The sequence below is a fragment of the Ctenopharyngodon idella genome, chromosome 20 (genome assembly GCF_019924925.1).
Source record: "Ctenopharyngodon idella isolate HZGC_01 chromosome 20, HZGC01, whole genome shotgun sequence".
Taxonomy (NCBI): domain Eukaryota; kingdom Metazoa; phylum Chordata; class Actinopteri; order Cypriniformes; family Xenocyprididae; genus Ctenopharyngodon; species Ctenopharyngodon idella.
Genome location: NC_067239.1, coordinates 1,587,481 through 1,602,340, shown reverse-complemented (window position 1 = coordinate 1,602,340; position 14,860 = coordinate 1,587,481). Strand labels below are relative to the sequence as shown.

Below are 14,860 nucleotides of genomic sequence, written 5' to 3'. Positions count from 1 at the left end.
TTCATGCATAGCATCATGTGTGTGTAACGACTGAGACAAATCAGACACAATTATTTGTTATATTTAACAAATAATGTTTAAAACTCACTCTGGAGTCTGTAGACCCATCACCTGAGAAGACCAACTAGGGCAAGGGCCTCAGTAATCATGGACACCATCTGATAAGGGGGTTTATTGCCCTCCCAGCTATGTGGAAGAGCTATAGCCATAGGAAAGACACAAAGCCTGTAAAAACAGATTCTTCTGCATTAATTTATAGACAAACTGTATTATAAATGAACATGCATCCCAGGACGTTGTATGATTATAACTGTCTTGTAAAGTGACTCTTGCATTGTATTTTGCTTTAAGCAAATCTTATGAGTGAACTATTAGTTAAGGTAACCCTACGTACATCATGTCTCCTATCAAATTATTGCTCATTTAATGACTCACACTTTGGGGGACATCACCATCTCATAGAAGGCATTGTATGTTAGTTATATTTATCAGAGTATAAATGGACACAAACCACACTTCATAACCAGACTTCTCATGCAAATGAGGTCGCTCTCAAACAAAGAAAATCTCCCGCCAGGGAACTGGACCATTTCTCATTGGTCAAGCCAAGACTCAGGTGTGTAAACTTTCTGTAGAAGTTAAATACCCCCGGGCAGAACACTCGCCCCTCTTCTGGTTCTTCTCTTTGTCCCTGCTGATACTACTGATTGCTGTCACATGAGATTCCCCCTCCCCCCAGCCCCCGAGCCGGGCGGGTAGGCCTCACACCATGCACAACCTCCTCGAGCACTGAGAGTCTAATTAACAGTGCAAGTTGTTTCATATTTCTTCATCCAACGCCGAAGATATTGATTACAACTTCAGACCGAACCATCAAGAATTTCTCATTAGCCTGCAGATCTGGATGCTCCTCAACAGCTAAGGCATTTTGCAAGTATCGTACATTTGAACACTAAACAGCGATTTAGTATTAATTTGTGAACCCCTTTGTTAGCAAACGTGCTTTATTACTAAGAAAACTGATGGTCCTTCCAGCTTGTTTAATTGACTCTTCTCATCACATTCCCTGTTATGATACAGTTCGAATTTATTTCCACTCTCTCATTTCCTATGTAGGCTATGCGTGAATTGAATGTATGTGTTTGTTTGTTAGTTTAGTTATGTGTTTGTGATTTAGTTAATAAAACTTGTGCACAATACATATTTGGTTCTGACTCCCTGTCTGCAAATAACTGTCACTTAAAAGATCTTGATTTTGTTGCAAACTCGAAGTGCTGTAAATGCTAAAAAAGAATTATTTTTCAGTGGCAAAGAAAAATACCCTTCTCTTAGAATTAATAATCAATATTGAGTGTTCAAGTTAATCTGATTAACTGATTCAAATATTCATAATTAATCATAATGAATAATCATAATGAGTTATCATAATGAGCTAATATCGCTACATGTGTGTGCCTAAAACCTCTTTCCATTTCATTCTTAATTGCTTCAGTTGGTTGGTTGGTCATTTCCCAATTCACTTTTCACCAAAAATACTTCTTTGGTCATGTCTTTTCTTAGCGCTGCTGCTGACCTCTAGTAGCAGGCGTATGTTCCCATGTACAGTATCTACCCTTAATGCACATTAACAATTTGACTGTTGATTTATCTCAGCTGATGTTGGAGTGTTTCACCTCCAGACCTGCCAAACCACTTCCTGAAGTCTCCGCTCTTCTTGGTTTTGCCATCACTTCTTGCCATCTCGATTAAAATGAAAACAACTGTTACCGTAACTTCCAGAAAAAGTCCACATTCCATCACAGGCTACAGAAATGTGGCAGAGCAGGTGAATTTCACCACTTTTTTGGTAAAGAGGTAACATTCACACACCTCAGTTCACCTCCAAAGCCAGCCCTCATGTTCACGTCACCCAAAAAGCAGAACTAGTTTCACAATAAATAGATCCTTGACACGATATCTCTATGCATTCACAGCCATGAAGTCCCATCTTGAGGTTTGTGTGCTGGCCATGATGATGCTGAGCCTGGGATTGTGGGTCCGTTGCGACATTCCCAGCTCCCTGTGCGGAGCGTACATGGATGGAGACGTTAACATCGCAATTTTGGGCTCAATTCACTCAAAAGTAATCAACCTTTACAAGCGAACTAGACCTCAGCCATTCGTCTGTACTGAGTGAGTATCCACAAGGCTTTCTCATATTTTTAAATGCTGCTGACACCAAAAAACTGGATCATTTGGATACTTACTAATACTAAGGTGACCAGATTTTTGAAATGGAAAGTATTGACAAGTACAGTGGTCAAAATATCATTGAAATCTCACTTTTTTCATCTGAGAAATAAAAAACAGGGACAATGCATTTTTGTTTTTAAATTATTGTGGGTTCCATATACTATTATTATTATAATTAATAATTATTAATCTCATGGCTGGTCACCTAAGTAATTAATACTAAGAAGTGTCTTTCTCTTTTTGCCAGTTTTGATCTGATCACATTTCTACAATCGATGGGTGCCATCTACGCAATTGAAGAAATCAATAACTCCATGTTGCTTCCGGGGATTAAGCTGGGATATGAAATCTGTGATCCCTGTGCATCTCCCACCAAAGCACTGCACTGTGTGGAACATTTACTGGCGATTAACGAATCTCTGCCGGCCCTTTCAGACTACTCAGACTTTCGTCCGCCAGTGAAAGCTTTTCTGGGAGAAAAATACTCAGAGTTATCCATCGCTATTGCCAAGCTCCTCAGCCTCTACCTGTGTCCTCAGGTAATTTCTTAACTCTGTACCTCATTAAAGCCAGAGTTTACATAAATAATTCACCAAATAATGTCAGTTCTGTCATCTTTTACTAGCACTCATGTTCCAAATCTATTTATTTCTTCTGTGGAGAATCTTCATGCCGCTTTTTTTCCAAACAACAACAGTTCATAGCCTATCAAACTCCAAGAAGAACAAAGAGTGCCCTGAAAGGACAATTAAAGCATCATAAACATATCAAAACTGTAGTCCTTATGACTCACATGCTATATTCCATGTATTCTGAAGTTATGCTTTGGCAAATCTTTGCTTGATGGTTCCATAAAGAACCTTTAACATCAATAAAACCTTTCCATTCCACAAAATTTTATTTTTTTAAAATGAAAAGATTCTTCATACAAAGCAAAAATGGTTTCTTTTAAGAAATGATCACTAAAAGGTTTCTTTGGGAAACAAAAAATGACTCTTCTATGGCATCACTGCAACAATCCCCATTTGAACCCTTGTGTAGATTCAAAACTGGAAAGATTACCACTGATAAACTCTTGTTGTTAACAGATGTTGGTCTGTCTGTCACACAAAGCTAGCATGGCTTTAGAAAACGTGTAATATAGCACAGAAACCGTATTTGGAGCTTGACAAGCTGAACAAAGTCTCCTTCTGATGACAGTATTGTTAGTTTTGGGTGAGCTGTTGCTTTAAGACCAGTAAAACTTTCTGTAACTCTAGACAGTAAACCTGTCATGCTTTCATTATAACTGATTAAAGGTGCAGACACATCAGTAAAAACAGGTCTATTGTCAATAGCATAGCAATGTATGAGCACAGCTCACAATGAAGACACTTTTTAAACCAAGCAGCTTTCTGTTGATCTGTTGAATTTCCCTTACAAAAAAGAACTGCAGTATATTGAAGTACAACTGCAGTAAAAAGTAGTATAACTGCAGTATAATTAAGTACAACCATAGATTTGCAGTATAATGAAGTATAATCACAGTACAACTGCAGTACATTGAAGTTCAACAGCAGTAAAACTGCAGTTGTATTGCAGCTATACTGCGATATTACATTTTTTCGTCTCCAAAAAACTGCATTTTTCTATATGTAAAAACTGCAGTAATCTTTTGTAAGGGACACAACATGATGAGAAAAAGAAATCAATCAAAAAACATAGTCAATCAGAAGAGTGTATGGGCGGAGTCTCTCTGCAGTCGCAACCAAATCAATTAAAATCACAGCCAAACAAAAGAACATGTGGGCGGAGTCTCTCTGCACTTGCAACCAAATCAATCCAAAATCACAGCCAATTAGAAGAGTGTGTGGGAGGAGTCTCTCTGCACTCGCAACCAAATCAATCGAAAATCACAGCCAATCAGAAAAGCTTGTGGGCGTAGTCTCTCTGCAAGCGCTCTGCACTCACAACCAAATCAATCAAAAATCACAGCGAATCAGAAGAGCGTATGGGCGGAGTCTCTCTGCAGGCGCACCGCACTCACAACCAAATCAATCCATAATCACAGCCAATCAGAAGAGCGTGTGGGTGGAGTCTCTCTGAAAGTGCACTGCACTCGCAATCAAATCGATCGAAAATCACAGCCATTCAAAAGAGAGTGTGGGCGGAGTCTCTCTGCACTCGCAACCAAATAAATCGAAAATCACGGCGAATCAGTAGAGCGTATGGGCGGAGTCTCTCTGCACTCACAACCAAATCAATCGAAAATCACAGCGAATCAGAAGAGCGTATGGGCGGAGTCTCTCTGCAGGCCACCGCACTCACAACCAAATCAATCCATAATCACAGCCAATCAGAAGAGCGTGTGGGTGGAGTCTCTCTGCAGGCGCACTGCACTCGCAATTAAATCAATACAAAATCACAGCCAATCACAAGAGCGTGTGGGTGGAGTCTCTCTGAAAGTGCACTGCACTCGCAATCAAATCGATCGAAAATCACAGCCATTCAAAAGAGAGTGTGGGCTAAAGTCTCTCTGCAAGCACACTGAACTCGCAACCTAATGGATCAATTCACAATCAAATTCATAAATATTACACCATTTTAACATTATTAAAAATACATACTGAGTGACTGAAACAGTCTTTGTCATAAAATACTTGTTTGCTTACAGTTTCAGCGTTCTTGTTTACATTTATTTATTTTCAAGGTCTGAGGTGAAATATGTTGTTTCAGTATCACTATAAAAGGCAAACAAAATAATATCCAAACTCACAATAAATTTTTTAACATTAAATAAAGCACATAATCAGCACCTGAGATTATCATTGTCATAATGTACGTTGTTGTTTCAGTCACGACATTGCATGGATAAAAAAAACTTGTAGCTTGTTAAAACAAACTCTGATTAACATGGAAAAGACTCCTTTTATCACATCACTGCATCACATCTGTTTAGGACACAGTGTTAAGACACAATCTTTATCTGTCAACAGGTCAGCACCTCATCCTCTTCGCCAGTCCTGAGCGACAAACTGCGGTATCCGTCCTTCATGCGTGTGATTCCGAGTGACGTCTACCAAGCTCAGGCGCTGGTCAAGCTCATATCTCATTTCTCATGGAACTGGGTTGGTGTCGTGTATGGAGATGATGACTACGGTAGAGCGGCCTACCAAAGCTTCATGCAAGAGTCAGCGGGAAAAATATGTGCTGACTTTGAGAAAGTGATACCACACTACTTGGACCACATCGATATCGAAAAGTACATCAAAGATGCTGTCAAGACCATAAGAGAGTCTTCTGCCAAGGTGGTGCTGCTCATTCTGAAGCCTCAGCTGGTGGAGAGGATTTTCAAGGAGATGCTCCAGACCAACACAACCAGAGTCTGGCTTGCAAGTGACGCCTGTTCCATATACCGGCCCTTAACAAAGATGAATGACATAAACAAAGTTGGTAAAATATTTGGCTTTTCCTTTACCATGGCAAATATACCAGGGTTTGAAGACTACTTGAGAAACCTCAGGCCAACGCCAGGAGCAATAAATGACTACATAGAAGAGTACAAGCAGCTGAGACTGAACTGCTCGCTGTGGCCCTCGAACTGCACCGTAGATGACATTCTGTACGCAGTGGACCTGAGAGAGGCCTACGGAGAAAGGGTGGCCATATATGCTATAGCGCATGGGCTCAGGACACTCCTGAAATGCGACGAGACCGCCTGCTCCGGAGAGACCAACTTCCCACCCTGGAAGGTGAGATTTTTCTAGGCAACATCTCTATACATGAGAACACATTACCGTGAGGTTCAGCTTGTTAACATGACATTTCTTAGTCAAGGTTAATGGTTATTGTTAACTGATGTTCGTTCGCAATACATTAACTGATTTGTTACAACTGTTGGCAAAAATATGGTAAAAAATGCATTAGTATATGTAGAAATCAGTGTTAACCTAGATCAGGGTTTCCCAAGTGGGGGTCTGTGAGTGGATGGAAAAATGTACATGTACATCATATGTAAAATTAAAATAAATAAATGAGGCTGCATGATAACATCCGCTGTATTCAGCGTCTCAAAACCTGTTCTCAGCCAATTGACCTGGAGCCTGTCGTGAATAGGCCACGTGTTCTCCAGTGTTTTTGTAACAAGCATTTAACAAGCATGAACAACAGTGTAATAAATTGTTTAATCTCAACACTTAATCTTTTTTTTTTTTACAGCTAGTGGAAAGTATGCGCAGTGTGAATTTCACGCTTGATGGCACTAGATATTTCTTTGATGAACATGGTGACTTTGTGAATGGTTACGACCTCAAGATGTGGAAGGAAAATGGTGATGAACGAATTATTGAAACTGTGGGAAAATTCCTATTGAACAAAGGAGACGTGGAGCTCTTCAGTGAATACCAGTCGATAAATAACAACGTGAGTTGTGCTGACTCTACTGTAGCTATTCTATTGACCACCGAAACAAGAAAACAACTGACAATCATTGAGATGTGTCTCTTTTGTCCTCCAGCTCTACCCTTCGAGGTGCTCAGCGTCTTGCAAACCTGGTACTGTGATGAACCAGTCAAAGATCTCCTGCTGCTACAACTGTGTTAATTGTTCTGAAGGAAATTATACTGATGGATATGGTAAATCAAAATTCATGTTCTGTTAATGCTTCTTTCTTTTGTTTCTATAAGGAAGCATTGATGCTGATATTTTGGCCAATAGCCTAAGATTAATTTAAATGATGTTTTATTAAATTCGGGAGGAGCACGTTCAGATAATTAACCTGATTAACATGGGAGGAGCACATTCAGTTAATCGACTCAATTAATGAGATAAAAGGTTGATGATTTTATTAAGGGAATAGAAAGAAATTTGGAGTGATGAGACATATGAAACTACAGCACCTCACCTGACCAACACAACCATCCATTATACAGTTTAGAATCATTAGTTACAGATAAAACACCATTGACAAATCATAATCAGAGAGATGGGTAACAAGCCCTGATATTACCTGCTTCCAATATACCAATAATAAAGAAAAAAAAGCTTGTTAGGGCTGATAGCAATATATATTGTGCTTTCCTAGATCACATTTGATGACTCTATACTAGCATTTTCTTCTTCAGATCTCCCTGAATGCCTGAGATGTCCTGAAGGAATGTGGTCTACTGTGGGAGCAAGTAAATGCGAGAAATTTAAGGAGATATATCTGGTTTGGACTGATAGTTATCCCATAGCTCTGTTAGCGGCTACAGCAATAGGCTTGGTTCTAGTGTTCACCTCATTCATCATTTTCAGTGTGCACAGAAACACCACAGTCATCAAAAAGGCTGACAATACAATGTCTTGTTTCATGTTACTGGGGCTGACGGTCAGCTTCGTCAGCGTAATCATGTTCATCGGCAGGCCAACTGAGCATCATTGCAGGGCACAGCAGGCCTTGTATGGTCTCAGTTTCACCCTGTGCGTTTCATGCATCCTGGTTAAAGCCTACCGCACTTTCCTGGCTTTCATGGCCTTTGATCCGGACAAGCAGCATCAGCTTAAAAAGCTCTACAAGCCTGTTATCAATTTGGTCCTGCTTACGGGTGCTCAGGGACTCATCCTATTGTTCTGGATGACTCTGGGAAAGTCTCCCGCACAAGATATAAAGTGGCCTAAAACTGGCCTAGAAAAATATGTTGTCTGTGACGAGGGCTCTATTATAGGTTTTGGGGTGATGCATGGTTACATAGCTCTATTGGCCTTCATTTGTTTCTTTCTTGCATTCAAGGGTAGAAAAGTCCCACATGATTTCAATGAGACTGGCGTCATCATATTCAGCATGTTGATTCATCTGTTTGTCTGGCTTTGCTTTATTCCAATTTATATTGATAGAAACAAGACCGAACAACGGCACATTGTTCAGGCTTCAGCCATCCTGGCCTCCAACTATGGCATAATATTTTGTCATTTTGTCCCAAAGTGCTACATAGTCCTGTGGGAACTGTCCGAGAACTCAAGGGCATCGATCATGGCGAGGTTAGCTGGAGGCATTAAAGATGACGCAGCCTCTGACATTAACATATTTCATGAAGTGGGCCGAAACACTCCAAACTCAGGCATCATCTCCCCTGGTGTAGGACCATTGGTGATGGAGATCAGTGAGATTTCCAAAGATGTTTCCAGTACTATAAAGACTGAGGATTTTTTTAATATGGATAGAGGCAGTATAAATCCCACAGTGTCCCGCCATGTCCAGGCGAGGCAAAGACACACTACGAAATAAAAATAGAAGTGCATTCTTGCATTCTTCCAGCAATTACTGCAACAAATAAGTCCTTCCTTGGCCAGAAAAGTGAACATTCTTTCTGACATAAACTGGATTTTCATCTTACATACATTGTAAATATCTCAATACTGTTTGTAACCGCTTACCAACTCATGATGAAAGTTGCTAAAAGGGTGATTTGATGATTTTTGCTGTAAGTTTTTATATATTTATTCTTAACTTAAACAGGGAGTCTGCATTTACATATTAATGTACTAAATGTAATGGTGAAGTGAGTAATCCTAAAAACAACGAACCAAACTGTTGCTACCTCTGGCCCATGGGACAGAAATTACACAACTCTTTCTTTACTGTTCCTTTGCATATTGTAAAAACTGTACTTTAATAAACAATAAAAACTGATTTGAGCTTTGAACTTTAATGTTATTATCAGTGTCTGTCACTGTTTGTGATTCTTGGGGATCATTTTGCCATGTTTAAATCCTATGCCAGCAGGTTGCAGACATCAGGGAGGATTTCAGTCAGAAGTAAACATCTATAAATACTCCGACCTCAAGCCACACTGAACTTAATTCAACATGTGCTGCTGGTTGTTGTTCAATTTCACAGAAACTAAATTGAAACTTTTTTTTTTTTTAAATGAAAACTGTTACCACTGTAGAAAAAAAAGGACTGTGTGTGGGAAGGACTGGAAGCTTCAATCCTGTTCTTCAATCTTGGGCTCTATGGCATACAAAACACCAACTGGTCAGCGGTAATAAGTAGAGAAATTGTGGACAGGGACAGTAAATGAAAACAGAAGACAACTGGTATGGTGCGTAAACAAGAACCAAGTTGAGGTTTTCCGACACAACACTTTCAATCTGCAGTTGATAAAACTGATCAAAAGAAAAGGAACAGGATTCTCCCATCAACATGGGGTGCTCCCCCTCTAAAGGTCAACTCTTCAGCAAAAAATCTTTGCTGTCTGGATCACTGGAAAGCGAGAAAAATGCTGACCTGCTCTCTAATGGGGCACAACTTCAAATCAAAGTAGAGATAAACACTGCTTCAGAAGGACTAGCAGCAACAGAGATACAAGAAAATGCAAAAAACATTCAAGGTAAGAGATCCTCAGTAGATGATGTAGATTGTGATGCCACTGTGGCAGTCAAAGAAGATGCTATTGAGAAGACGCTAGACGTTGTCCGTTCTCAGGATGGACAAGGTGCACAAGAGGGCCTCTTAGAAAATAAAAAAGAAGGAATAGAAGAGATACAGACAAAAGATAAGCAAGGAAAGCGGAGGAAGCAGAGGAAATAGAGACTGAGAAAAAATTCCTGTTTGCAATCAAAGGCAGAGTTTATATTGAAAGCCCACCAGGCAGCCTATGCATACCTGAACCCCAGCATATCCAAATATGAGTCTCTTTTAGGGCTCTTGAGCCAGGCTGCTCAGACCCAACTCTCTGTACAGACCACAGTAGCTGCAGTAGTCTTGCACTTTGAAGAGATCAACCAGGCTTTGGAGGAAATGGCTGCCGAAGGCGAGCAGGTGCTGAGGGAACATGGGCACAACATGAAGTGGCCCGCTTTACTTAAAGACTATCCACCTACAACCAAGCCAAGCAATGACCTGAACCAGCTTCCTTCCGAACTGCTGCAGCAAATGCTTCTTCACTCCACAGTTAAAATGATCTCAGTGGGAGACTCTGTGAAATGCCTGGGTGACTCAGCCTTACAGGAGCTAGCTGACTACTTTGGGTCCCTGTCTCAGGTCTTCTGAGAGAAGCTGCTGGCTAAGCATGCGGCCGAGGAGCGCCTGAAGCAGATTTTGTCTCGTGTGGAAGCTGCTGCCCTCAGGAAACCAGGTCCAGAGGATTCTGCACTGTACAGTGAGGACAGCGGCATAGGTGGGGACAATGAGTGTCAGAATGGCTCGGAGTGCTTCCGTCGAAATAGAGGGAGCTTGGGATCAGGAGCAAACACTGGAATAACATCTGTCTTTACCACCACTTGCTCTCCAGATCAGCAGCTCCTTAACGCCAATGAGGAAGGTACAGACAATGATGATGATGACAATGATGATGACGATGATGAGGATGCAGAACTTGGGGATGACGTCAGTGCTAAAGATGAGCTGGGGAGGCTGACCGACAAGACAAGGAGAACAATGTGTGGTTCTTCTGAAGCATACTCCAGCTTTCCCCCAGATCAGGGTGGTCTTCAAAACCAAGATCAAGTCAAGACCAGTAACTTGAAAAGGAAAATCAGACGACCAAATAATGACAGCAGATAATATTTTTCAGCTGAAACTAAAACACCGCCACTTAAGATGACCAAAGCGCTCGCAATCCGCCGAGTGTTTGTGTAGCAAAGCAGAAGAATCAGATCTTAATGATGAACAAGGAAACCCGAGGAACATGCAAACACCTCACTGGACGAGAAAAAATAATTTTCCAGATGATCTTATTCATGGAGGCCGTGTACATACAAAGATTAGAAAAGGTTCATCAGGAGGACAGTGCTCAGCAAGGTACTATGGCCTCCAGTATGGCAGCAAAGGGCCTTTTAGGGCAGTACCACCAAGCTCTCCACCAAAGTTTACTCCAGAACCACCTGGGGGAAATGCTGTCAAGAGGCTCATTAATACTTTTAGCCAAGGGGTGGAGGATAATTCAAGACAAAGTCCTTTAGACCAAAGACCAGTAAGAGTAAGGGGCAACAAGAAATGCACTCTCCCACTGCTGCAGAACAGCAGAGGAACACTTACCACCAGTAGGAATTTCAGCAGTAGCATCCATTCGCATGAGCCCAAACTGGCTGACAAACCTGAAAATCTGGATATAGACAGCCTCCCACCTCCACCCCCAGAAATGCTCATGGACAATACATTTCAAAGCGGTGTTGGGTTGCCCACTGAGGAGGGGGCTCATGATTCACAGTGCAGAAGGCAACAACTCCGCACTTTAATGCAAAGAGAGATGGTTTCCTCCAACAGGGCAAACATGCAGAGAAGCTCCATGAGCTTCTCAACTACTCAGTCTGCTGAGTCAGGTTTGCAAGGTTCCGTGACTCATCAAGAATGCAAGAACCACAATGAGGGCGAGACTGCAACTATGTACTCAAAAGGTTTTCCACCAACGACTCTACCTGTCTCGAGGACACGGCTTCCACCCTCCTGTCCCACCAGTGCCAAGTCCTCCATCCACAACCTGCCCCCCTAGTGGGAGGTGGACTCCATCCACAACATCAACCACCTCTAGTATTTCTGGGTCACAATCGTATTTTGAAGCTCGGGCTGTGTTCTGTCAGGAGAACCAATCACTCCCTCAAACATGGACACCTTTATGTACATCTCATTGCCTTGGCCATGGGGAGAACCTGCCAGAGGGAGACCTCGCCTTCAAATCTCTTTTATGGGACGCAGTCCGTCGGGTCATAGGTCATCCCACAGTGAGCATCAACAGTCATTGCCTAATGGCAAACCACAACAGGGTCTTGGCAGTGACGTCACACCTTTGACCAGTGAGGGGTGAGTATCTTCCAGCATCATTCCTTGTGATGCAATGTAAGTGAAAGTGTGCCATACTCAGAATTTGTGGTCTGCATTTCACCCATCCAAAAGCACACACACAGTAGTGAGTGTTGAACACACCCAGAGCAGTGGACAGCCATTTTTGCTGCGGCACCCAGGGAGCAATTGGGGGTTCAGTGCCTTGCTCAAGGGCACCTCAGTTGTGGGTAATGAGAGTGGTATATTTCCTGGTACTAAGACTCGAACCCACGACCTTCAGGTTACAAGTCCGACTCTCTGACCATTACATTATTACACAATAAAGGTCTGATTAGTTCAAGGGTTTAGTGCAATGGGTGACCTACAAAAAGACAAAGCAGATGCACTCAATGCAAAACAGGTGGAAGATGACTGACCTGATCTGTCTTCATCAATATAATTGTGGTTTTGTTTAGTGTAGCTATAGTTAGTATTAGGGTTGTCAAAAGTACTGGTTCGGTACAAAGTCAGTACTGAAATTTTAAAAATATGACGATACCAGCATTTCCCCCTAGCATTTTGAGTGCTGTTGAGGGGATCTGACTAACTTAAAACACCTCTGATTGGCCATTGTGTTCACGCCCTCAACAGACATGTTGTTTACTGAGTGTTTACACAGATACACATGGCAGTGTTAGAAAGCAGGCATCTATCAGAACTGGTTGATGAACTGGTTTGCCCCAGAAAAAGAAAACATTTTTGTAATTGTAAAAATTCCTACTGTTTTGCCATACAACTGATTTTATCACCTCATTACTGCCTGCAATGTCAAGAATTTGCTGCAACCATGTACCATATGTAAACAACTTCTGCCATCAAAAGTTTATAAGAAGTTAATGTGTTTGCCATACTCCAGCTGTGTAAACCATATTAGTGTACCCAAAGTGCTTCAGAAACAATTACATTTATAGAACAAAATGTGTCATGGAAACAACTCAACTTAGAAGTTTATTGTTCTGTGATTATTGTGTGATTCACAGTGATTTCTGGATTTCTGTGAACATAAAATAGTCATTCATGCCAGTTTACCATGTTTTCTAGTTTTCATGTTTTCTTACTGCAGTTACACAACTGTACTTCTTGGCAGATACTCCAACTATTAATGTTCGTACATTAAGTGAACATTGGTGTCTTTTAGCATTTTACAGCACCAGAGGCTTGTATGGCTTGCAACTACCGACTGAAACTGTCACATTGAATTGAATGCAATAATTGCCATTTGTATTCATATTCATGGACAATGACCTGTCATGAAAGTATGATGACTTTTGTAGAATTGATCATTTCTTTGTCTGAAACCCTTGATATTTCAAAGGTCTCTGAGGAATAAAAAAAGAATGATCTTGCATAAACTATTTAACTTTAATATTTAAACAATTTAAATGTGATGTCAGTCAAGAGGAAAACCCTGCAGAACACCAGAGGAACTGGAAAATCTGTTATGATCTTCATAACTGAGGTCATGAAGGTCATTCTGCTTTCTGAGAATTAACGTGAAAAACAAACAAACAAGAAAAAAACAGACTAAAACAGACTTTCTTGAGATATCAAGAAAAAGAATGTAGATAGGGAAGTTCATAAAAAAAGGGAAAACACTTCTTACATATTTATCTCACAGCCCATGAGTCTTACATGACTGAAAGGGTTAAAACAGGGGGTTTTGAGTCTGGAGGGCTGGAGAACCCTGTTCATGTTAATCTCATCAGTAGTGTTAATCCGAGAGAGGCTCAGCATAATCCCTGTAGATGAGCATCTGTGCACCTGTATGAGCCCTGAGCTGTGAGATCTACTGACTCACCTGTCCCGATGGCCTACATTCACAACAGATAACCATCTGTCTAACTAAACACTCACAGAAAAAACATCTTGTCACTGGGGAAGAACCCTTAAAGGGACATCTTATTACCTTATTCACCCCTAAAAGTTCATAATAGTACCTTAAAGGCATATATTGTAGCCTAATGGTTAGAGAGTTGGACTTGTAACTCAAAGGTTGTGGGTTACAACCTAATCTCCAATTGCGCCGCTGCAAAAAATATATCACAAAGTTGTCCTTTTAAGGGTTCTGCCTCAGTGAAAAGCTCTTGTACCCTTAAAGGTTACATTTTTGCACATCTTGAAATTTCATAGCTGTTTAGAAGATTTGTAAACTTTCAGAAAAGGCTTTGACATTGTTTCTAACAGAGCTTGGTTTGTGACTCCTTTCTTGAGTTTTCCTATATATGTTTCTTTGTGTTTTCTCCCAGGACACTGAGAGCGGACGGCAGCAGTTCAGAGGCATTCCCTGCTGATCTGAACACGCACGGCCGGTTAGTGGGCGAGGAGATTACAGATAAGATGGATTAAGGCCTTTTCTCTCTCCTGAGATCTTGTACAGGTGCTGGTCATATAATTAGAATATCATCAAAAGGTTGATTAATTTCACTAATTCCATTCAAAATGTGAAACTTGTATATTATATTCATTCATTACACACAGACTGATATATTTCAAATGTTTATTTCTTTTAATTTTGATGATTATAACTGACAACTAAGGAAAATCCCAAATTCAGTATCTCAGAAAATTAGAATATTACTTAAGACCAATACAAAGAAAGGATTTTTAGAAATCTTGGCCAACTGAAAAGTATGAACATGAAAAGTATGAGCATGTACAGCACTCAATACTTAGTTGGGGCTCCTTTTGCCTGAATTACTGCAGCAATGCGGCGTGGCATGGAGTCGATCAGTCTGTGGCACTGCTCAGGTGTTATAAGAGCCCAGGTTGCTCTGATAGTGGCCTTCAGCTCTTCTGCATTGTTGGGTCTGGCATATCACATCTTCCTCTTCACAATACCCCATACAT

General features: G+C 40.9%; 1 protein-coding gene across 1 annotated transcript; it reads left to right on the top strand.

The window, feature by feature from the left end:
* Window positions 1-2,429: 2,429 nt before the first annotated feature.
* LOC127502608 (G-protein coupled receptor family C group 6 member A-like) lies at window positions 2,430-14,359 on the top strand. Its single transcript, XM_051875635.1, has 4 exons — window positions 2,430-2,771; window positions 5,208-5,963; window positions 6,728-6,741; window positions 14,260-14,359. The coding sequence occupies exons 1-4, from the start codon at window positions 2,508-2,510 to the stop codon at window positions 14,357-14,359; spliced, it is 1,134 nt and encodes a 377-aa protein (XP_051731595.1). The 5' UTR covers window positions 2,430-2,507.
* The last annotated feature ends 501 nt before the right edge of the window (window positions 14,360-14,860 follow it).

What these genes read in the sequence shown, in the direction of transcription:
- LOC127502608 (XM_051875635.1), top strand. Translation starts at nt 2,508, where the DNA reads ATGGGTGCCATCTACGCAATTGAAGAAATCAATAACTCCATGTTGCTT. An exon ending in GCCTCTACCTGTGTCCTCAG is followed by an intron (nt 2,772 to 5,207) that starts GTAATTTCTTAA and finishes ATCTGTCAACAG; the next exon opens with GTCAGCACCTCATCCTCTTC.